This window comes from Silene latifolia, chromosome 4 (genome assembly GCF_048544455.1).
Source record: "Silene latifolia isolate original U9 population chromosome 4, ASM4854445v1, whole genome shotgun sequence".
NCBI classification, from domain to species: domain Eukaryota; kingdom Viridiplantae; phylum Streptophyta; class Magnoliopsida; order Caryophyllales; family Caryophyllaceae; genus Silene; species Silene latifolia.
Window position 1 is genome coordinate 105518698 of NC_133529.1, and position 24521 is coordinate 105543218.

The window sequence follows — 24521 nt, forward strand, 5'->3', positions numbered from 1 at the left end:
TTTGTCACGTAGTGGCCAAGTGGCTAGCAGGTGGAAAGACTGATCTACCCCTCGGCCGAGGGACCTATGACAGGCCGGCGGGCCCTGTTGGCTCACCGCCGAGGGGTCTTGGATATGAGTACGCGGGTATGTGTCCCGGCTGGCGGGTTGCCATGCCGAGACCCAGGCTGATAGGCCGATGGGCTGCATCGGCTAGGCTGCCTAAGTCGTTGACTTGCTGTGGATATCTTTGACCTTGCTCAATATGTTGACTTGGTCAGCGGTGCAGAATATGCCCCATCAACAATATTCAACTTGTAGAAAACATAAATGGAGAAAGCATTGGTTTGGAGCAACATGAACAAGAATAACAATGAATAGGGATGACAATAGGTCGGATTGGATCGGATTTTGCAAGATCCAAACCCAATCCACTTACTTATTGGATCACAAATCCATATCCATACCCAATCCATATCCAACATTTTAAAATCCATATCCCATCCATTATACTTTTTATAAACTCATACCCACTCCAAATCCATACCTGATCCACCATATAATCCAAAACCCAATCCGAAACTTGATTTGACCACATAAAAAATTAATCTTATATAAGAAAATTGAAATTTCAAGTTTAATAAAGCCTAAATTTCAACAAGAGTCAGTGTCACCAAACTCCCGAACCACTGGTATGTCAGATGTTGATGGCTCCTCCACACGCATATCCCTCACATGACAAAGGATTAAAGGACACTTCTTTCTCAAACATGACTTTAGAGTCATTACCGCGATCAACTTCATCTTAGGTTTTACTATGAATCCCTTATATGATACTTTGACTCCCTTAGGCCCCCTTTAAAGACACCCTCTTTTGCCGACAATCTATCTTAGCCTCATATTGTCCAACCAGTCCATCCCGATGATAACCTCAAACCCATCCATAGGAAACTCCAACAGATTGACCGGTAAGTCTACTTCCCCCACCATCATGGACACCCCTCTATACAACTTAGAACATGACACTGACTCTCCCGAAGGTATAAACACATTATCTCTTACGAGTTCATGTTCTCCCAAACCCACAACTAAGGCATGACTCCTAGACATAAAAGAGTAGGTTGCCCCAGAATCAAATAGAACAAAGGATGGCGTGTTATTAACAAGAAAAGTACCGATAACAACATGAGCATCATTCTCAGCTTCCTGCTTGCTCATCATAAAAAGCTTCCCACTGTTCTTCTGGCATTCACCCTGAATCGTGGTTGTCGAAGTAGTAGGCTTGGATGCCAAGTTCTGCGTCACACTGTTGTTCGAACGCTGGTAGGAACCTCCATTATTGCGGTTGTAGCCGCCATTGCTGTAATACCCCGTAATTTAGTGAAGTTTATATAACTAATTTATGTAATTCGAATAATTGATTATGACGGTTATAATTAATAATTGTGAATAAGATGGAATAATATAATAAAATAATAGAATAATAGAGTAATGGGTTGTAATGGTAATTGGGTAATAATAATATACGATAATTTATATGGTAATAGTGAATGATTATTATGTTATAATAATAATAATAATACTAATACGATAATAATAATAGTAATTGTATTTATAATAATAATATTTGTTATGAGACGATAATTAAATAAATAAAATAATAAAGAAAGACGGGATTGGAGTTGGGTTATGTGCTATAGCCTATAGGGCTTGGGTCGACTATATATGTTCCATAAATTGGTTGATTAATTGTCAGCATCGGATAATTACTAATAATAATAATAATAATAATAATAATAATAATAATAATAATAATAATAATAATAATAATAATAATAATAATAATAATAATAATAATAACAATAATAATAATATGGTAATTACGTATTTTTCCTAATTGATTTCCATATAACCTTAATCTACCTATATAAATAGATAACAAACCTACAACAATATACCTTATTTATCATAAAAACACAAGTAATTCACATAAGAGAAAAAGGTGAAAAGAGAAGGAAGAACTAGCAGCTGTGAGATCGTCACAAGGTAATTTTCTAATCGTCTCATAACATACTCACCTTAAGACTAATATAACTCGTTAATTAGAGAACCGTTGACTAACCCGAGACCGTCACCGTCACCGTGGACCATCAGGGATCGACCAGGACCCACCGTTGACCACCAGGAACCACGGGTAAAGGGAGTTTCAGGCGGGTTTTTATGGGTGGTTGTTATTGGGTTGTTTTACGTGTTTAAGCATGGTTATAAGCCCATATTCAGTCGTGACTTACCTGGGATTGGTTGGGGTGGTACCTAGGTTTGCGTCGACCACCGTGGGCGGTCAAGTATTGTCAAGGGTGGTGGTTCGTGCGGTGGTTGGCCGGAAATAAGTGTTAGGGCATGGGTATTGTTAAACAGGGGTGGAACCGTTTTATACACGTTTTCCTTGACTTGTGGGACTCGAACGTAGTTTGGTCGGGTTCATGGTGATTATTCGGTCTTAGTGGTGGTGTTATGGTGGTCGGAGGTGGTGGGTATATGTGGTGGCTGAAGGTATTTCGCGAAAACAGGGGAGTTGGGTGTGGTTGTGTCGCTGCTACAGTTAATCGGTTATGGCGGTGTTTGTGGAGGGTGCAGTGGGTCGAAGGGATTAAGGGACCACCCTGGAACCATCGTGTTCCAGTGGTGGCGGTTGGGTGGTTTGTTGTTGTTGATGCGGGGTTGAGTTTGTGTCGGGTTGGAGGGTGGTATAAGTCGTGGTTATCAGGTGGGTTTAGGGCGAGGGTTGTTTGGTGGTGGCTGGGTTCCGTCATGGAGGTGGCGTCAGTAGGGGATCACCGTGGTGCTGGTGGTTGGCTACGGTGGGGCTAGGTGGAGTCGAGTTGTTTTTGGAGTTGTTTATGTGGGTGTTTGTGGTAAGTGTTACACGGGTTAAAGAGGGTTATACGTGGGCTTTGGGTTTTTTGTCTTATGGGTTGGCTTTGATTTGCTTGAGTCGGGTTTTTAAGATTGGGTTTGACTCGGGTTTGTATTTCAGTTGGGTTTTAATATCGTAGACCTTAACAATAATAGCAATAATAATTAATTAATTTGAATAATGAATATAATTTATAATTATTGAATAATAATGGAAGGTAATAATAAATAATTTAATCATAATATTTTGATTAGGTGACGGTTTGTGAAGAAATTATAATCGCGTCGGATTGCTTTAATTATTTGGATCTCTTGAGCTGTTTAATTGGAATCGCTTGTCAGGTAGGGATAAATCCTACTCAACTTTTACTCGATAATGTTTGTTGGATGATTTATATTAAAGTGAATTGATCATATGAGAATTGTGTTGGTTGATATCATTGAAATTGTTGGAAAGGAGAATTATATTGTATATGTTGGTTGGATTAGTTATGATGGAATTACTGTTATTGCATTGGTTATTCAGTTTAATACTGGCAGACATCCCTTCGTGGTGATGTATATTATTATTATTGCGGTTATATTGGCAGACGTCATGGTAAGAGCCTTCGGGTGACGTATTTCAGATTTATTCTGGCAGACGATATTTTATCGTGTTTACTTGAGGCAGGCCCCAGATTGGTCTGCAAGCCATCTGGTGGATATTACTCAATTATATGTTGAGGCAGACATTACCTTTTGGTAATGTAGTGTCTGTTTACTCACCTTCGGGTTGAGGCTGCCCCGGCCAGGGATTGGCGGGATGATTAGTGTAACGAGTAGAGCTTGGCTTAAGTGTGCTAAGTAAAAGGGAGGAGCACGTTGTCAGGGGGTTCTGCAATGGAAATTGGATTGTTATCATATGTATTTGTTGTTAGTATTTATTCCTACTCAACCTCGCGGTTGACTGTATATTCGTGAACACCTGCGGTGAACGTTTTATGGGGAGCGATTTGACAGTCTGAGAAGATTAGCTGACTTGGGAGCTATGGGATGCGTGAGGACTGGCCAATCTACCTAGAAGTCTAGACCACATAGATTATGAGATCACTTTATTTATTTCCGCTGCGAGTTGTAATATTTTATATTAAGTTTTAGTTGGTTAATTTGTAATAAACATGTATTCACTAAAGTTTTAATTTAAAATACTTTGGTTTGTTGTACTTTGTTATTCACTACCTCGGGAAACCGAGATGGTAACACTCTCATTTAATTGGGATGCCTAGCTAAAGACTCCTGAATAAATGGGGGTGTTACAAAGTGGTATCAGAGCAAGGCCTAACCAATGAACAATAATGAACATAGGATGTGTCTAATAAAATGAACCCGGGTAGAAACTGTTAGGTGCCCTCTTAAGGCTTGGAATGAGTTAGGGCGCCCCTCACACCAAACTTCTGGCCCTTCCAATTTCGAACCGGTTACCTTGAGAGATGTTAAAATGTGGGGAAATTTAAAATGAATGTTGTTTATTTTGTTTTAGGAGTTTTTGTTTGTCTTGGTTGCGTATTGTTGTCATTGATGATTGCGGTTACGGGGGCGTAACCTTATTTTACGGAGGAGGGGTGTGACATGATTTCTTTTAACCATTATTATAAGCATGTTGATATGAGGAACTATGTTGGCATGTATGTGGAAGGTGTGAATATGAATAAGCATGTGAAGTATTAATTATTGTGTGGAACTGCGAAGAATGCGATTTTTGTTGATTTCACAAGATTTTTACCATTGATTGTTTTGGCTGCCATTTACTGCCTGATTATAATTTTTATACAAGATTTTTATGTGTGATATCCTTGTGAGTTAGCTTTCACATTCCACTGGTCTCATGATTAAATGATATACGGTTTAGGATAAATAAATATTTTAGTGGACAGTGGTCAAAATATTCCTGTACAGTAATGTTTTCGCGCCATGTTTTTGTAAAAATTGTCATTTAAAAAATACTTATTGTTTAGGTATAATTCCAACTCCAATGTTTAAAATATTCTTATATGTTTCTAAATTGATAAGTCACGTTGCAAGGAAATACTTTGACAATTTATAGTGATTTTTACAAGTTGACCTAAGTTTCTAACAAGTTGCTGTAAAATTTCTGTTTCGACCAAATAATTTGTAAAATTCATTATAAATTGACCTTATGAGTTTTTGACTTGATTATTTCTCTCATGAATTTGTAATTCTTTGTAATTTCTAAAAAGTATAAGTTCTCAAGAAGTAATTATGTTCTTATTTATTAATTATTTTTAGAAGTTATAACATGTTTTCTTAGCCTTGAAAAAGTATAAGTTTTGTTTCTTATCTCTTGCACATTGATATTTTGATGTTGTGAATTCTGTGAAGTAGGATGACATGTCTAGTTATATGCGGAACGTGTTTTCCTAAGCCTATATATATGTTCACTTTAAATGCATCCATGTCTAAGTTAGATATCATTATGAAGAAAAGACTAAACTAAACAATTGCACGTATTTTGTTATAGATTATTATTTAGTCTGGCAATGTATTCGTCGATAGCTAAAGTAATAAGTTGAGGTTTAAATAAAGATTAATTCGAGTATCTTATATGATTAGTTTTGCTATTTAGAAGTAAATCAAAGATTTTGTTATTCATTACTTGGAGTTGTGTTGGAAAATAATAGTTGCCTTATGTACATTGTGTGTTCCTTATTTTATGGCCTTACAACAATGATTTGGTTATCTCTATTGTTTGATATTCCGAACTTCGAGGACGAAGTTTATTTTTAGGGGGAAGGAATGTAATACTACGAATATTTTGAGTTATTGTTGTGTTACCTTGTAATAGGATTGGTGTGATTGATAATCGTAAAATGCTTAATTGTGTTGGATGGTGCTTAATTATGAGGATGTTATAAGTGTTGTGGTAGTAGTTGTGGGTAACGGGATTTAAGTTCATTTTAAGGGGATAAGACTGTAATACCCCGTAATTTAGTGAAATTTATATAACTAATTTATGTAATTCGAATAATTGATTATGACGGTTATAATTAATAATTGTGAATAAAATGGAATAATATAATAAAATAATAGAATAATAGAGTAATAGGTCGTAATGGTAATTGGGTAATAATAATATACGATAATTTATATGGTAATAGTCAATGATTATTATGTTATAATAATAATAATAGTAATATGATAATAATAATAATAGTAATTGTATTTATAATAATAATATTTGTTATGAGACGATAATTAAATAAATAAAATAATAAAGAAAGACGGGATTGGAGTTGGGTCATGTGCTATAGCCTATAGGGCTTGGGTCGACTATATATGTTCCATAAATTGGTTGATTAATTGTCAGCATCGGATAATTACTAATAATAATAATAATAATAATAATAATAATAATAATAATAATAATAATAATATGGTAATTACGTATTTTTCCTAATTGATTTCCATATAACCTTAATCTACCTATATAAATAGATAACAAACCTACAACAATAGACCTTATTTATCATAAAAACACAAGTAATTCACATAAGAGAAAAAGGTGAAAACAGAAAGAAGAACTAGCAGCTGTGAGATCGTCACAAGGTAATTTTCTAATCGTCTCATAATATACTCACCTTAAGACTAGTATAACTCGTTAATTAGAGAACCGTTGACTGACCCGAGACCGTCACCATGACCGTGGACCATCAAGGATCGACCAGGACCCACCGTTGACCACCAGGAACCACGGGTAAAGGGAGTTTCAGGCGGGTTTTTATGGGTGGTTGTTATTGGGTTGTTTTACGTGTTTAAGCATGGTTATAAGCCCATATTCAGTCGTGAATTACCTGGGATTGGTTGAGGTGGTAACTAGGTTTGCGTCGACCACCGTGGGCGTTCAAGTATTGTCAAGGGTGGTGGTTCGTGCGGTGGTTGGCCGGAAATAAGTGTTAGGGCATGGGTATTGTTAAACAGGGGTGGAACCGTTTTATACACGTTTTCCTTGACTTGTGGGACTCTAACTGAGTTTGGTCGGGTTCATGGTGATTATTCGGTCCTAGTGGTGGTGTTATGGTGGTCGGAGGTGGTGGTATATGTGGTGGCTGACGGTATTTCGTGAAAACATGGGAGTTGGGTGTGGTTGTGTCGCTGCTACAGTTAATCGGTTATGGCGGTGTTTGTGGAGGGTACAGTGGGTCGAAGGGATTAAGGGACCACCCTGGAACCACCGTGTTCCAGTGGTGGCGGCCAGAGGTGGCGGTTGGGTGGTTTGTTGTTGTTGATGCGGGGTTGAGTTTGTGTCGGGTTGGAGGGTGGTATAAGTCGTGGTTATCAGGTGGGTTTAGGGCGAGGGTTGTTTTGTGGTGGCTAGGTTTCGTCATGGAGGTGGCGTCAGTAGGGGATCACCATGGTGCTGGTGGTTGGCTACGGTGGGGCTAGGTAGAGTCGAGTTGTTTTTGGAGTTGTTTGTGTGGGTGTTTGTGGTAAGTGTTACACGGGTTAAAGGGGGTTATACGTGGGCTTTGGGTTTTTGTCTTATGGGTTGGCTTTGATTTGCTTGAGTCGGGTTTTTAAGATTGGGTTTGACTCGGGTTTGTATTTCAGTTGGGTTTTAATATCGTAGACCTTAATAATAATAGCAATAATAATTAATTAATTTGAATAATGAATATAATTTATAATTATTGAATAATAATGGAAGGTAATAATAAATAATTTCATCATAATATTTTGATTAGGTTACGGTTTGTGAAGAAATTATAATCGCGTCGGATTGCTTTAATTATTTGGATTGCTTGAGGTGTTTAATTGGAATCGCTTGCCAGGTAGGGATAAATCCTACTCAACTTTTACTCGATAGTGTTTGTTGGATGATTTATATTAAAGTGAATTGATCATATGAGAATTGTCTTGGTTGATATCATTGAAATTGTTGGAAGGGAGAATTATATTGTATATGTTGGTTGGATTAGTTTTGATGGAATTACTGTTATTGCATTGGTTATTCAGTTTAATATTGGCAGACATCCCTTCGTGGTGATGTAGATTATTATTGCGGTTATATTGGCAGACGTCATGGTAAAAGCCTTCGGGTGACGTATTTCAGATTTATTCTGGCAGACGATATTTTATCGTGTTTACTCGAGGCAGGCCCCAGATTGGTCTGCAGGCCATCTGGTGGATATTACTCAATTATATGTTGAGGCAGACATTACCTTTTGGTAATGTAGTGTGTGTTTACTCACCTTCGGGTTGAGGTTGCCCCGGCCAGGGATTGGCGGGATGATTAGTGTAATGAGTAGAGCTTGGCTTAAGTGTGCTAAGTAAAAGGGAGGAGCACGTTGTCAGGAGGTTGTGCAATGGAAATTGGATTGTTATCATATGTATTTGTTGTTAGTATTTATTCCTACTCAACCTCGCGGTTGACTGTGTATTCGTGAACACCTGCGTTGAACCGTTTTATGGGGAGCAGATTTGACAGGTACAAAAGATTAGTTGACTTGGGAGCTATGGGATGCGTGAGGACTGGCCAATCTACCCAGAAGTCTAGACCACATAGATTATGAGATCACTTTATTTATTTCCGCTGCGAGTTGTAATATTTTATATTAAGTTTTAGTTGGTTAATTTGTAATAAACATGTATTCACTAAGTTTTAATTTAAAATACTTTGGTTTGTTGTACTTTGTTATTCACTACCTCGGGAAACCGAGATGGTAACACTCTCATTTACTTGGGATGCCTAGCTAAAGACTCCTGAATAAATGGGGGTGTTACAATTGTTGTTGTTTTGTACCCGCGATTACCCCACGACCCACCTGGCCTATTACTAGCAAAGCTCTGGCTTGGAGCATGCGAGTAGGTTCCCTGGTATGTCCCTGGAAAACCCTCTCCTCCTCTCGCAGCGCTCGTACACTCATACCTCTTATGACCCGATCCACCGCAGTTGAAGCATATAAGATTGGAGTTATCACTAGTACTCCGGCCGCCTCTTCTTCCCCAAGCTCGAGATCCCCCCGCATAACTAGATCCTCCAGAAAAGGTCCTAGCCTGATTGTAGCTGCCCTTCTTGTGACTCGACTGGTTGCCGCCCTCACTCTCAGAGTCTCAGCCTTTCTTTTCTCTGCATTCCTTTCCTTGGCCTCCTTGGCCAAATCCACTAGCCTCTCAGCGTGCCCCGCCCTTGCATAACCCTCTTTCAGATCCGTGAGTACCCAAGCTGGTAGTCTATCCATGATCTTCGATGCTAACCCCTTCTCAAAACGAAGAGCCAAACTCCATTGACTAAGTTGCATATCCTCCGCGTATTGTGACAGCTCGATAAACCGGTGATAGTACTCTGTAACGGTCATGTTATCAGCAATGGAAAAGGAATCGAACTCGCCTCTCAACTTATGGCGAATGTGCTCCGGCACAAAGTGTTCTCTCATAGCACTCTTGAAACTAGAGCTGTTCAAATGCGGGCTTGGGACGGACATGGGCCGGGCCGTGAAGAAAAAAGTTGTCCTTTAAGACTATAGTGGGCGGGCTGGGTCATAATTATGAGCCAATTATCCTTGCCCTTACCCGCCCTTTAGTCAAAAGTCGGGCGGCCCATGGGCTAATAGGCCGTAACACTAAACTTTAACTGTTAGTTACGTATTCGGTATAGAATGACTTCAATTTAAACTACATTTTATATCTCATACCTTGATTTGAAATTTGATGTTAGGTGTATAATATATATGGATAGTGAAGGAATACATATAAGGGTAGAAGTAAAGATTGAATGTATATATTATTGTAGCTTGTAATACACGGTAATTAGTGGTGTTTTGAATATATGTGCCTATTGGAAAGACAATCAAATTTTAATTAGCATGAAGATATTTGGAAAGACAACGGTTTAGATTTGACTTTATTAAATAAAAATATGCTTTTATTTTCTTTCATTAAAAAATCATTATTTATAATATAAACAATTAATATACACAAATAAATTGAAAATTTATTATCTTATATTTTTTAGTGGGCCGGGAGGGTTGGCCCATTTTGAAAAGCTCGTGTCCATGTCCAGCCCATTAACTTAATCGGGCCGGGCTTGTCCAGCCCACGACCCATATTTTTGAAAATTTTGTGTCCAAACCCGCTAAAAATAAGGGCCGACTGGGTCGGGTTATTTGGCGGTATGGCCCATGAACAGATTTACTTGAAACGTACCCATAGGATAGCAGGTTGACCCCGGTTCCTGTAGTATTCCCGAGCCTCTTCCCTCACATTCTGCCACCATACTCCAGCCTCATCCCTTAGGTAGAACACAGGCTGTTCTACCATCATATCTCCGGACACTTCACTACCTCTAGCAAACTCTCCATCTCACGGTGCCAATTGTCAAGCAGCTTTGGCTCACCGGTGCCCGTATAGGTAGTGGGGGTGGAAGCGAGAAATGGTGGTTCTCAGCCGGGATGCATCCACCGGTTTCTCTCCTCCCGTACTCACATTCTTAAGTGCCTCCATGAACGCGTCTTGCTGCTCAATCATTATGGCAACCTCCTCAAGACTCATCTCAGTAGCTTGGATGTATGCAGATGATCTCTTTGGCGGCATTTGGAGCTGATATAACCAAGAAAACGTAAGCACATAGCCTACGACTCAAAATAAACAAATCACCCGCCAAAGAAGTACTCGGCCGAGTACCGGGAAGTACTCGGTCGAGTAAGGACTACTCGGTCGAGTACTGAGACTACTCGGCCGAGTATCCTACTCCAGTAGCTGACCTCCAAAACACATAAAACATACTCGGTCGAGTAGGCCCCACTCGGTCGAGTGCCCCTCTTACTCGGCCGAGTGGTCACAACCAGTAGCTACGGTTTTAAACACACGAACCCACACTCGGTCGAGTGCTTGGCTACTCGGCCGAGTATCCCCTACTCGGTCGAGTATCCGCCCTACTCGGCCGAATCATGCCAAACGAACTACTTCGACCGAAAAACGCATATGTCTATACATATATCATCCCTAAACATGTTACTATCAGTTGAAAGCCAGGTAGTAACATCCAATCATGCTTCATATCATCCACAATTCTCAAAATATACGTGATCATATACTTCATTCCATCCAACAAGCTCACAAGAAACATATATAATGCGCGAAACGACTTCCTAAGACACCCCATAGTGACCGGCTCAAAGCTGTAAGGGCCAAAATGCAACTTTGGGACGTCCCCCAAGCCTTTGCGGTAGCTCCAAACAACTCCTACCTAAGTTCATTTTAATTAGACTATCTATGTTCATTTTGTTCATTGGTTTTAGGTTTCAAAATCGTCGCTCTGATACCACTTTGTAACACCCCCATATACCAATATGCCTTACCAAGGACCACCCTAGCATATAACAGTGCTACCATCTCGGTTGCCCGAGGTAAGTATATCAATAGTGACCATCAAAGAACAATTATTAAAGTATAACGTTAACTGATTACATTGTCTCAAAACTGTGAACCAAAGTATAAAGAATGTAAATCAAAGTACAACAAAACAAAGTATCTAAAACTCGTGACAGCGGAAGCTAAGACTATAAGTGATGACATCCCATCCTCGTCCCCGCAGCTAATATGAAATCACTATCTGTCACAATCTGCTCATCATCCCCGAATGAATCACCACAGTTTTAGAAAACATAAACGGGGTCAGTTCACTGAATAATCAAGATAAGAAAATCACAAAGACAACCAATATAATCCAATCCAACATCCAAGATAGACAATTCCAATAATTATACCAATCATGCCAATACAACAATCAACATCGTCTTAAATCAATTAGACAGACAATTGAGTACGGAAACCCTACCTTATTACGAACCCGAATCACAAGTACACAGCGGAAGCTATAATCGTTTCTATACGAATCCTTCACCTAGCAATAATCACAATCATGCCTATGTCACAATCACACCAAAACCCTTTTTTCCCAAACTGACAATTAGGGTAAAACCCTAAAGACAACATACTAAAGATTAACGATATACTAGAAACTTAGCAAATAAATCGGGACAAAAGACGGAACTAGACTCACGATCGATCGACAAAGCCTTGAGAGTGATTAAGGGTGATTAGAGAAGTGGAGAACGTAGTTTAGGTTTTGATAAAATGATGACGTGGGTGCACACAAATGCTTGAAATGTTCTTGTATTTATATAGATACGATTAATTCCAGAATCTATGCCGCGGGGTCCCATATTGACTGTTTAAAAAAACAAAAATGATGTATGTGGTGACGTGGCCGCAGGGATTTACATGAAATGTTCTTCTATTTATAAAGATAAGTTTTTTTTTTTTTTCAATTCTGATGTTGATCTGTCAATTATTATTATTTTAATAATTAAATGTCATTTTTTTCACATTTAGTCGATAAAAACGACTCTTCCATAAGAGCACCCATAATAGAAAGGAGGTTACCTTCCTCTTATTTTTTCACTCACCCTCTATTTTTATGACACCTCAATGTCTTTTCATTTACCTTATTTTTCGTGATTATCATCCTCTTCCTTTATCTCCTATAGTTTTCTTACCACAATAGAGAGGATCCTCTTAAATTATTAATCTTACTTTAAATAATCTCATATTTGATAAATAAATAAATTATTAGACACAAAGAATGTAATGGTTGGTTAGTGGGCACTAGGGCCAATGTTTACTTTCCTCTAAAAGTAGAGGAAGTAACCATCTTCCTCTTGCTAAGAGGACATGTAACATATGCCTCACAATAGAGAGGATGTCCTCTTAAAAGAGAAAGAGGGTTAAGAGGATGCTCAATCCTCTCTATTGTGGGTGTTCTCTCTCTCTCTCCACATATGATTTAACAATATAACCTATTATGAGCAACTAGTAGTTGGAGTTGATTACGAAAATTAAAGATAGATAATGTGTATGGGATGGAGATAATACTGATAGAATTAAGAGAAAATATAAGAGAACGGTTTTTATCATTGAGAATTGCATAAGCATTATCAATTACAGTGTAGCGTATTTATACAAGAGGAACAACTACCCTAGCCCCATAATCTTGCCGTAATATATTACAAAGGATCATGAGATTTAGTCAACTACAAAGATTACAATATAATACTTAACATAAAATATGGAATAATATAATTACAAGATAATATGATATTATTTGGAAAGATATTCTTATCATGCCTCCGCAAGACGGACGGGCAAGGCGAAAGTCCGATCTTGGACAATAGCAGGTGGAGTCAGTGACGAGAATAGTAGGAGTAGGGGAGTTGCCATGAGTGGTCAAATGTGATTTGGGTTGTCCTTGCAACGGTGAATGTGGTGTTCGAGAACGAGCATGCGAAAGAGGAGGGGCACCCTGCTGATGGTTGCTACAATGGTTATAGGTCTTAGCAATGAGACATGGAGTGCAACTATGATATTATGAGGCATAGATGCAGGTGGGAAGTGATCTGATGGGAAGTGATTGATGTAGGTTGTGGCTAATCGTCATCATGATATTTTGGGAAAGGAATAAATTTTGAGGGTTGTAAAGGGTTGGTCCAGTGGACACGGTGAAGAGATAACATTAATGGTGATACATATTCATGTCATGGATATAAATGTGCAAATGCATGAGTTTTGGAGATGGCATGTTCACCGTGGGTTGTCATTGACTTATTGTGTTTTTTTTTTTGAGTAAATATTACTACTGGCTAAGAGCCTAAGAGGGTGGTGACCAAAAAGTTGAGTTTGGTGAGAGGTTTCATGACAATTTGTTGTCATGTATGGTACAAGAAAGAATTAAAAAGCAGAAGAGGAAAGATGGTTAATAGTATAAAGTTTGTAATATCAAAAAGAGTAAAGCTTAAGGGTTTTTGATGATGACCATAAGGGTGGCTCTGAGGTTTAGTAATTGGTTTGGGGTCAGTTTAGTGGTGGTCGGGATGGTTGTGACCATAATATTGGTGCGGGTGTTGATGTTGGTGTATCATAAGATTTTATGATGGGTAGTGTATAATATGAAGATGATATGGTTGGTAGTGTGAAGAATTGGTTTAAATATAAATTAATTATGATACGGTAGTGTGAAGAATGGTTTAAGCATAAATTAATTGTGGGCTTGTGATTTTGGAGATGCACGTATAATTTTCATGAGAGAAGATCTATGAGAGGTTCTCTGAAGACGGGTGAATGCGCAGTAAGTCAAAAGTCAAGGCCCCCTATTTTGAGATTTGCCAAGACCAAAATTAGGGGTGGGGATGATCATTTAACGTGGACCACGTTAAAGATAGAATATTGTGGGTTTGGATAAGCAAGGCTTGAGACGGGTGTTTTTAGTTAAGATGATAGTTTATATCACGAGGGTGGTTGTTAAGTGGTGATGGCGGGAAGGGTGGTGCCATAGTATCGGATTTAACATCATGGAGTAGCTGAGTTTGGGTTTGCCGTATTGGCAAGATGCCTAGGAGACATGGAGTTTTATATGGTCATAATAATAATAATAATTATTATTATTATTATTATTATTATTATTATTATTATTATTATTGTTGTTGGTTGGTGCGAATTTTGGTCGAAAGTGATAGCATATTTTTGATGCAATTCTCAGGTGATGGCAGCGGAAGACGGTCGATAGCAGAGCAAAGTCGGGTTTTGGGTGGGTGGGTGGGTTGACTTCCGATCTAAGGATCTACTCTGAGGTGTTACCCTCATCAAGAAGCACGAGCGCTCGATACCATGATAGAATTAAGAGAAAATATAAGAGAACAGTTTTTATCATTGAGAATTGCATAAGCATTATCAATTACAGTGTAGAGTATATATACAAGAGGAACAACTACCCTAGCCCTATAATCTTGCCGTAATATATTACAAAGGATCATGAGATTTAGTCAACTACAAAGATTACAATATAATACTTAACATAAAATATGGAATAATATAATTACAAGATAATATGATATTATTTGGAAAGATATTCTTATCAAATACTTCTCCTTTGTAAGGGCCTAATAGGGATGTCAATGTCTAGTTGATAAGTATGGTATTTCACTATTTCCTGATCGAACCTTAAAATTTCTAACTAATAGTGGTATTTATTTGTATTTTGTTTTTATTTTATAAAATTGCAGTATCCCCTAAATATATAATTAGGGTAGTCTTCACTAGGGTATTGAAAACAATTTATTAATGAGTGAACACCTTTTACATGTATGTTTCTCATTTGCAAGAGTCAAGAAGTGAATTATTTGACCGTTATTTAGAAATTGGTGTTAATCTTTACCACTTATACCAATCAAGTCTGATATAGGATGGTGACTCCTAATCGACTTTATAGATGTTAAAAATAGATAGGTTGAAGAATATGAGGAAAGTGGGAAAAAGTGGGAAGTGAAGCAAAATGATTGGTTAAATAGGGTTGGGAAAAGGTTAGATGTTGTTAGATGTATGGTCCATAGAGATTGAATGGGCAGAAAAGGGGCGTGTGGTATGCTTGCGAAGGTGTGTCTAATCGGAAGGGCGTTACTAGTGGAACATCATTCCTTGTTATGGCAGTGTCACAAATTCACAATGGTCCATGTGAAATGATTCAGTAGCTACTATGCTGCTACACCCCACCCCGTTGCCAAAATAGCAACCACTATTTTGAGTTTTCAACTCCAACTTGAGCTTTGTTTTGTGGCCTCTTTTGTCCCTTTCTTCCTTTTTTTTTTATACTATATACTTCACTGCCGGAAGAACCTCATCCCTTTTCTCACCTTCACATGATATTTGTCCTTTCATTCCAAATCAAATGCTTTTCATAAAATACACTTGCCTGCCTAAACTAAACTACCTTTTTTACCTTATTAATCTGGACAGTAACATTAATTAAGCTCCCACGTACATCGACGTCGAGGAATTCATTCATTCATTCATAGATATCCTCTTTCACACCTAAAAATTTTAAAGGATCTATGCCTTGAACAAGTTGACTAAGATGCTAATATATATGATAATAATTGATGCTAATAATTGACAGTAATGTCGTCTACTGTGAGTTTCTCCTCCATTTGTTGGATTTTTCTCTGCGTGCCTTATCGTATTGACCGACTCTTGTGGCTACGCTATATATATCTACGAACGAACGAGAGATAACCACACGCTACAAACAATAATATCTCTTCTAGTTAGACTGGTACTAGTACTCGAGTCATTTTCAGCATCTTGCTTGTCCAAACCCTCACTTTATCTTATATGCATCTTTCTGCCTACCCCAAGGAACATTTGTTGCGTAATACGATTGATTATACGAGTAACATTATTCAACATCCAAATAGGCCTTCAGTCCTCAGACACAACAATCCAAGCAAATGTATACCCAAATTATAACTCGATCTCTAGTATTCATTCATCTTATGTCAACAAAATGACCAAAGACAAATAAGAACTCGAGTTGTTGCAGAGATCGATATGAGATAAAAACTATTTTAGGATAGTACATGAGGATTTGTTATAATCAGTAGAAGTTATTAATTCAAATAACGAAATGTCACCGAATAAAACAAATAAAAGGCAAAATTCCAAGACGAAACAAAGAATCTGAAAATTGTATGCAAAACAATAATAACAATTCAGCTTACATCAAGGTACGTACGTAGGTGCTACTCATCTGTCATTATTTCAACTTGACCATCTCGAAAATTCGATAAAGAAAAGTAGTATTCTCTATATAAGTAAACAGAGTGAGTCAGTTGAGGAAGGACGATCATTCACATTTACATTTACATTTACATATTAGAGAGAAAATTGTATGTTGATGGAGAAAGTGGAGAAGATGGAGGAGAGAGAAATGGGGAGAGACGAAAAAGACAATGAAGAAATAGAAAAAGAAAAAGAAAAAGAAGAAGAAGTAACGAGGCTTCCACCGTGGACTAAACAGGTGACCATCAGAGGGGTTGTGGCTAGTGGAGTGCTAGGTGTGATATACAGCATCATAGCTATGAAGCTTAACCTCACCACCGGTCTCAGCCCGAATCTCAACGTCTCTGCTGCTCTGCTTGCTTTCGTATTCATTAGGACTTGGTCTAAGATCGTTGAAAAGGCTGGCTTTCGTCCTCTTCCTTTCACTAAGCAAGAGAACACCATGATTCAGACTTGTGCTGTTGCTTGCTATAGCATTGCCATTGGAGGTTTCTTTTCTTCTTTATCCCTTTTCAATAAAATCACTCATTGTTAGTAATTACCTTACTGATGACTTGGCCGGTTTACATGCATGCAGGTGGGTTTGGGTCATACCTTTTGGGTTTGAACAAGACCACTTATGAGCTGGCAGGAGTCAACACAGTGGGGAACACTGCAGCTAGTTACAGGGAGCTCCAAATCGGCTGGATGACTGCTTATCTCTTCGTTGTTTGTTTTGTTGGACTCTTCGTGCTCGTCCCACTTAGGAAGGTAATAAAACTATATATAAACAAACTGAAAAGCTTGCTTAACAATCTACTGGTAGTAGTGATATTGATTGATCAAGTTGACTGCAGATACTGATAATCGACTACAAACTGGTATTTCCAAGTGGCATGGCAACTGCTGTCCTCATAAATGGATTCCATACAAGAGGAGATCAGATGGCCAGGTAAAGAGAAAGTAGAGATTTACAAGTATTAAATTGAATTCTTCATAAATAATTAAAAATGAAAATGGGTGGCATTATTATATACTATTATATTGCAGGAAACAAATAAGGGGTTTTTACAAGTACTTTTCAATGAGCTTCTTATGGGGTTGCTTCCAGTGGTTCTACGCAGCAAAAGAGAGCTGCGGGTTCAACCAGTTCCCTACATTTGGGCTGCAAGCATGGAAGCACACCTTTTACTTTGATTTTAGCATGACCTATGTGGGGACAGGCATGATTTGTTCCCATCTTGTCAGCTTGTCCTTGCTCCTCGGAGCAGTGCTTTCCTGGGGAATCATGTGGCCTCTCATTAATAAGCTTCAGGGGAATTGGTTCCCTCACAATTTACCAGAGGACAGCATGCAGGGTTTGAATGGCTACAAGGTCACCCACTCACCTTATATATATATATATTTACTCATTTTAACTCTCGCTCATCCCACTCAGTAGTCACGTATGTATGTATGATTGTGTCTTCCAGGTCTTCATTTCCATTGCTCTCATTTTTGGAGATGGCTTCTACAACTTCTTCAAGGTACTGTTAATCATCCTAATTAACGTCCATGCTAGAATGAAACACAAGGCTGTCCTCAATATAGGTACTGCACTTCCCTCTACTTTTTTTGACAAGCATGTATGGAGGACCGCACTTCCCTTCATTCTAATTATTTGCGCTTCCTGCATTTGGCAGATGGTAAAACCAAAGCTACAAGCAGCATCCTAAAACAGAACGAATTGTTTGAAAGAGAAAGCATACCTATGTGGATAGCAGGGAGTGGTTACCTCGTTTTCTCCATAATCTCGGTCATTGCCCTTCCCATCATGTTTCATGAAATTAAATGGTATTATATTGTCGTAGCTTACATTCTAGCTCCGTCTTTGGCCTTCTGCAATGCATATGGAGCAGGACTAACAGATATGAACATGGCCTACAACTATGGTAAAGTAGCTCTCTTTGTGCTCGCCGGTTTAGCCGGGAAAAGATATGGAGTGGTGGCAGGACTTGTAGGATGTGGAGTCATTAAATCAATGGCCCTTGTCTCTTGTACGTTGATGCAGGATTTGAAGACGGCCCATTTAACATTAACATCCCCACGATCAATGCTGATTAGCCAGGCCATAGGCACAGCCATCGGCTGTGTCGTGGCTCCTTTGAGCTTCTTTCTGTTTTACAAAGCATTTGATGTAGGAAATCCAAATGGGGAATACAAAGCACCGTATGCGCTGATATATAGGAATATGGCCATTTTAGGGGTAGAAGGCTTCTCGGCTTTGCCTCGTCATTGTTTGCAGCTTTGTTATGGCTTCTTCGCCTTTGCAGTGATTATTGACTTGGCGAGAGATCTTATACCCCCAAAGGTTGGCAAATGGATGCCACTTCCTATGGTAATGGCGGTCCCATTTTTGGTAGGAGGGTACTTTGCCATAGACATGTGCGTAGGAAGCTTGGTCGTGTTTTTGTGGAACCAAATGAATTCCAAGGAGGCCGAGTTGATGGTACCAGCTGTGGCCTCCGGGTTGATCTGTGGGGAGGGGCTCTGGTCCCTTCCTGCTTCACTCCTTGCTTTGGCCAAAATTAATGCTCCCATCTGCATGACCTTTTTGTCCGGCAAGCCCTAGTATTGCTGCTCTAACTCCTCCTACTCGATATGTTTTTTTTTGTTTCCTTTCATTTTTGCCCCCAAGGCTTGACAGCACTTACTGATCACAAGTCGCAAACAAGAGGAGATAATCTTCTCTTCAGATTAGAATAATTCAGATATATCCCGATAGGGTTACTGAATTGATGATTTGATATATAAATAGTTTGTATGGTAATACATCATCATACAGATCATCCATTGATGTGGCTTTCGTGCAAATATCAGATATAGCAGCACAGTTTGGAGCAAAACATTTGCGACAGATAAAAAGCACATGTTGTAATCATATGTACCCCGTAATCATGTTTACAAACTGAAACCTTGCCGAGACAATTACTTGTCTCTATTGGAGCCAACAAATACCAACAGTCTGTTCGTCAGTTGGGCAGTAAAACAAACAACAATTTTCAAATTTGGATTTAAGTTCTTAAAACAAACAAACAAACAAACAATGAATGTTAAAAATGACATTCACAGGCACAGTTTCCAATAAGTTGTCACACCCAAAAAAAAAACAGAAGAGAAAAAATCAATCAAGCCTAAAGAATATGGGGAAATTTTTGATGGAGATTTTATGGTATGAGCTATACTGCCAAAGTATACCTGAAGCATTGGTTCTCTACAACAGTTGATATACCACTCTTGGTCTTTTGCTTGAAAGGCATTTTCCGCAAATAGAGATGGTTTTATAAGTGCAGAGGGGGATTGGAACCAACGACCATTATGTTGGGTTCCTTATGTTGATGATAACATGCCCATTTGATTTGTGTTATCTTAGTTTACCTTTTCAGGATTAATGATGTAATCAAGCTTGGATTAAGAAGTGTTGAAGTTGTTATAATCCCATTGTAATTAGTCGTGTGTCATCTAATGTACAAGCAAGAAAGTTAAGTATAGTAGAGTAATAGAAAGCTTGAGTCCAGGATTTGACATTTGCTTTAACAAGTAAACAGCTGAGTGGATTGTTGCCACAACTCGTAAAAACTTGAAGATCCTTTTCATCTTTCAAAAGCTTTCACGTGATTCATTTTTCAAAGATAAATATCAGATTTTATTAAGGAGGTAGTAGTCTTTAAAGAGTGGTTTGAATTATTTCAAAATGTTTCCTCTTTATGCAAATTCAATCCTTTGGTCTTTAAGAAAAGAAGAAATGCTTTTTGCCATATTTGTGTTAACTTGTCATCATGTGACTTGTCTCACATCCTTTGTTTTTACGATTTTGCATGAGCATTTAAGGTTATCTTTCAAACCTTCTTTCTCTTTTCTTACCCTTGCAAAAGACTCCTCTTTGGTGCAAGTTTTTGGGTGGTTCTTATTGCTCCTCCACGCAAGGTCTTTGACCCTTCAAAACCCTAAAGAACCCCTTCACTCACCTCCTCTATAAATACCGAGTCCCTCCTTCATTATCTCCCAAGACTTTTCTGAAATAATTCTTTCATCTTTGCAAATTGTTCTTAAAGCTTAAAAGTTGTGTTTATTTGCAAAAACCTTTAAAAGTCTTCAAGTGTCTTTCGTTTCTCTGATCGTGGCTCTTTGTTGCTTTTCTATACTAAACTCTCTTGCTTAAAAGTGTTGATCTTGTAAAAGTTGTCCACCTCTATTCTTTGTTAAGAATGTGTTAGTGGAAACTTGATCCGTTACATTTTAAGTGTGTTAGTAGAGTTTAGGACGGAGTAGTCTTTAACTCTTGACAACCGGAGTAGGTTGTGAGTTGGCAACCGGAGTAGGTTGTGAGTATTGAGTTCTAGGACGGAGTAGTCCTTTAACTCTTGGCAATCGGAGTAGATTGCGAGTTAGCTTGTCTAGAACGGAGTAGTTCTTGTACTAGCTTTGCAACCGGAGTAGGTTGGCGTCTTTTATTACAAGGGTCTTTTAGTTTTCGGAGTAGATCACTAAAGGAAAGTAATAAAAAGTAGATTGGACGTAGGCACTTGAGTTTCTTGCCGAACCAATTCAAAAATCTCGTGTTCAAGTGCTTATTTTATTTCCATTTGCCTTTTTACTTTGTTTGTTTGTTTCGCTTAAACTTAGAAGTGATTCATCATCTTTGTCGTATTTGGCCTGCAGTAATACTCCACAAATTGAGACAAATAGATACAGTCAGAACGATTGTTACTTTCATACTTCAGCAAATATTCATCGTGATACTTGTTCAATCTTTCAATATTATTCAAAGTATCATCTAATCTCTTTTGTTTACTTAACTTACTTTAATCCAATAAAGTTGAAGTTAAAATTTTTAAAAGAGTACCTAATTCACCCCCTCCCCCTCTTAGGTACTTGAATCCATAAACTCAACAATTGGTATCAGAGCCTCGTGCTCTTGATCGAGGCTAACCGCCTTAGAGTTTGATTCGTGGGTAATGGATTCCGAGAAACACTCCAAGATCCCGGTCTTTACCGGTTCGAATTTTGGATGGTGGAAACTCAAAATGGAACATTACATCAAAAGTATCGATTATCAATGTTGGAACATCATCCAAAATGGACCTCTTGTCATTGAGGAAACCGATATTCTTAACGGTTTCACCAAGACAAAAGAGGAAAGAAATTACAATGAGAACGACTTCAAGCTTGCCGAAAAGAATTCCAAAGCAATGTCGATTCTTCAACGTTGTGTTGGTGAGGGGGAAGTTAGTCGAATCTCCGGATGTCCTACGGCAAAATCTATTTGGGATTCCCTTGTACTTGCCCATGAAGGGACGTCCCAAGTAAGAAAACACCGTATTGACCTTCTCATGCAACAATATGAGATGTTTAGAATGTCAAAGGACGAGTCCATAAATAGTTTCTCTTCACGTTTTTCTTGTATTATTAATGAGCTTAAAAGTCTAGGAAGGAATTTTGAGTCCGAGGACATCATTCGAAAAATCCTTCGTAGTCTAACCTCTAAGTGGCAACCCAAAGTTACCGCTATAGAGGAAGCCAAAGATTTGTCAACCCTATCTCCTCATGAACTAATGGGATCACTAATGGCTCACGAGTTCAATCTCGATAAGCATTCTAGTGAGTCTTCAAAGGGAAGGAGTCTCGCTCTCACGTCCTCTCCAAGCGATGGAGAAGACGAGGAGGAAGACGAGTTTGCTATGTTCTCAAGGAATCTAGTTGGGTTGGTCAATGATCTAGAAAATAGAAAGTTCAATAATAATTACTCGAAAAAACGTTTTCCTAGGAAACGACCTAGTTCCACCGTGGGATGCTTTAAGTGTGGTGATAAAACTCACCAAGTTAAAGAATGTCCCAAGTGGGATGAAATCGAATCAAAGGAAAAACGAGATAAAGTTAAAAGGGACTACAAACATAGAGTCATGACCGTAATTTGGGAATGTCGACTCGAGGAAGATGAGGAACTCATCGAGGAGCAACTAGAGTCTAAAATGTGTCTTACAAGTCATCTCAAGGACAAAGTCTCAAAAACTTCCAAAATTGAACATCTTAGATGTCTTATGGCTCACCCCGATGATTCCGACTCGAACTCCGACAATGAGGTAAAACATCTAAAAGCCAAGGTTAGATCTTACTCCAAAGAAAAGGTATGTAAGCTTCTTGACAAACTCTTTGATAAGTGTCGTTCACAAAATCATAAGCTTGATGTCATGCAAGACGAAATTGAAGAAATTGCTCAAGAAAACTTTAACCTTAAAAATGAATGAAAGCAACAGAGCAAAGTGTCACCTGTCACCTCCGAGGGTTATGATGAAGTAAAAAGAGTCAACAAATTGAACAAACAATTGATTAAAGAACTTGAGTGTCTTAAAATGATCCCCACGGATGTCTCTGACCTTGAAAATGTCAACACCACTTTGGTGATGCAAGTTTCCTTGCTAACCAAGGAACGTGATGACCTTTTGAAGGACAAAGATGCTCTCAAAGATGAATTGGATGACCTTGTGGTTGAGATTGTAGACCTAAAAAAACAGATTGTCTCGAGACTGTTGCTTCGACCAAGATTTAGACAAGTCAAATGAAAAGATTAAATGTTTGGAAAATGAAAACACTTGTCTAAAAGGTGAGGTTGTTTGTCTCAAGAACGAAATAGAAGTCCTTCATGATAGGCTTACTTTTCTTCAAAAAGGTATGCCCAAATGTAGCACTTCTAGATCTTCTCCTCATCATAGATCCGATGAATTCGTTGATCTAAACAAACGTCTTGATGAGATGACGTCTAAATATGAAGAGTCCAAAGAACGAATCATGTATCTCGTGTCTAAACTCAACAACCACACCCATGACTTCATAGTTGAGAAAAGGTTGTCTATTGAAAGTGTTAACAATGATGAACTCAAGAGAGAAAAAGAAAAGAATTTGCATCTCCTCTCACGTGTCAATGACTTGACCAATGAACTTGGTAGTGCTAAGAATATCACTGAAAAATGGGAAGGAAGTCAAACCGTGTTAAACTTCCTCACGAATCAAACCGAGAGATGTAACAAAACTGCTGGTTTGGGGTTCAAATGGAACAGTCAGACAGACTGTTGCATCCGAAGCCAAAAGCGATTTTAGAAGGAGAAAGTATGTTGGTCTTCCCGAATACATTATTTGCAATTATTGTGGTAAGAATGGTCATGTCCTCAACACTTGTGAAAAAAGATTTCATGACATTAACAAGAACATCAAAATAATTAAGCAAGTATGGATTAGGAAAGACACCATAAGATATGTTGATCACAAAAGGGGACCCAAGTTTGTTTGGGTTCCTAAACTCAAAGTCTAATCTTGTGTAGGGCTTGGTGAGAGGCTACGCAATTGGTACTTGGATAGTGGATGCTCTCGTCACATGACGGGTGATAGAAGCCAATTCCTCTCACTTAAAGCGTTTGATGGTGGCACGGTAAGGTTTGGTGACAACAAGAAAGGTGAAGTAATTGGCATTGGAAAAGTTGGTAAGTCATCCTTACTTTGTGTCGACAATGTGCGGCTTGTCAAAGGTTTGAAACATAATCTCCTTAGCATTTCTCAACTTTGTGATAAGGGTAATGTTGTTGAATTTCGTGCCAATATGTGTCGAATTTTTGATGCCACTACTAATGAACTAATACTCGAAGGAAGACGTGTCAAAGATGTTTACTTAACTAATTTGAACTCTCTATCCGGTCACACCATGTCTTGCATGAGTGTAATGAACAATGATCCTTGGTTATGGCATAAAAGGTTTGGTCATGTTAGTACAAAAACTCTTAATACCCTTAAAAGACTTGACTTAGTTGAAGGCATTCCTAATATAAAGTTTGATTTTGATAAAGTATGTGATGAATGTGCTAGAGGAAAACATGTTAGAAGTTCCTTTAAATCCAAAAGAATTATGAGTACATCTCAACCTTTACAACTTTTACATATCGACTTGTGTG

The 24521-nt window shown here is 38.4% G+C and overlaps 1 protein-coding gene and 1 long non-coding RNA gene across 2 annotated transcripts; one reads left to right on the forward strand and one right to left on the reverse strand.

Moving 5' to 3' along the window:
* The first annotated feature begins 16484 nt into the window (after nucleotides 1-16484).
* On the forward strand, nucleotides 16485-19459 carry LOC141653716 (metal-nicotianamine transporter YSL1-like). The gene is made up of 6 exons (XM_074461558.1): nucleotides 16485-17048; nucleotides 17138-17310; nucleotides 17397-17491; nucleotides 17590-17914; nucleotides 18012-18129; nucleotides 18222-19459. Exons 1-6 carry the CDS (start codon nucleotides 16670-16672, stop codon nucleotides 19148-19150), a joined length of 2019 nt encoding a protein of 672 aa, XP_074317659.1. The 5' UTR covers nucleotides 16485-16669; the 3' UTR covers nucleotides 19151-19459.
* On the reverse strand, nucleotides 17151-19888 carry LOC141653717 (uncharacterized). The gene is made up of 2 exons (XR_012547503.1): nucleotides 19777-19888; nucleotides 17151-19231 (listed from the first exon to the last, which is right to left on the reverse strand). It is a non-coding gene; the product is annotated as an uncharacterized LOC141653717 (long non-coding RNA).
* Nucleotides 19889-24521: the final 4633 nt, after the last annotated feature.

What these genes read in the sequence shown, in the direction of transcription:
- LOC141653716 (XM_074461558.1), top strand. Translation starts at nt 16,670, where the DNA reads ATGTTGATGGAGAAAGTGGAGAAGATGGAGGAGAGAGAAATGGGGAGA. An exon ending in TGCTCGTCCCACTTAGGAAG is followed by an intron (nt 17,311 to 17,396) that starts GTAATAAAACTA and finishes AGTTGACTGCAG; the next exon opens with ATACTGATAATCGACTACAA. An exon ending in AGAGGAGATCAGATGGCCAG is followed by an intron (nt 17,492 to 17,589) that starts GTAAAGAGAAAG and finishes ATTATATTGCAG; the next exon opens with GAAACAAATAAGGGGTTTTT.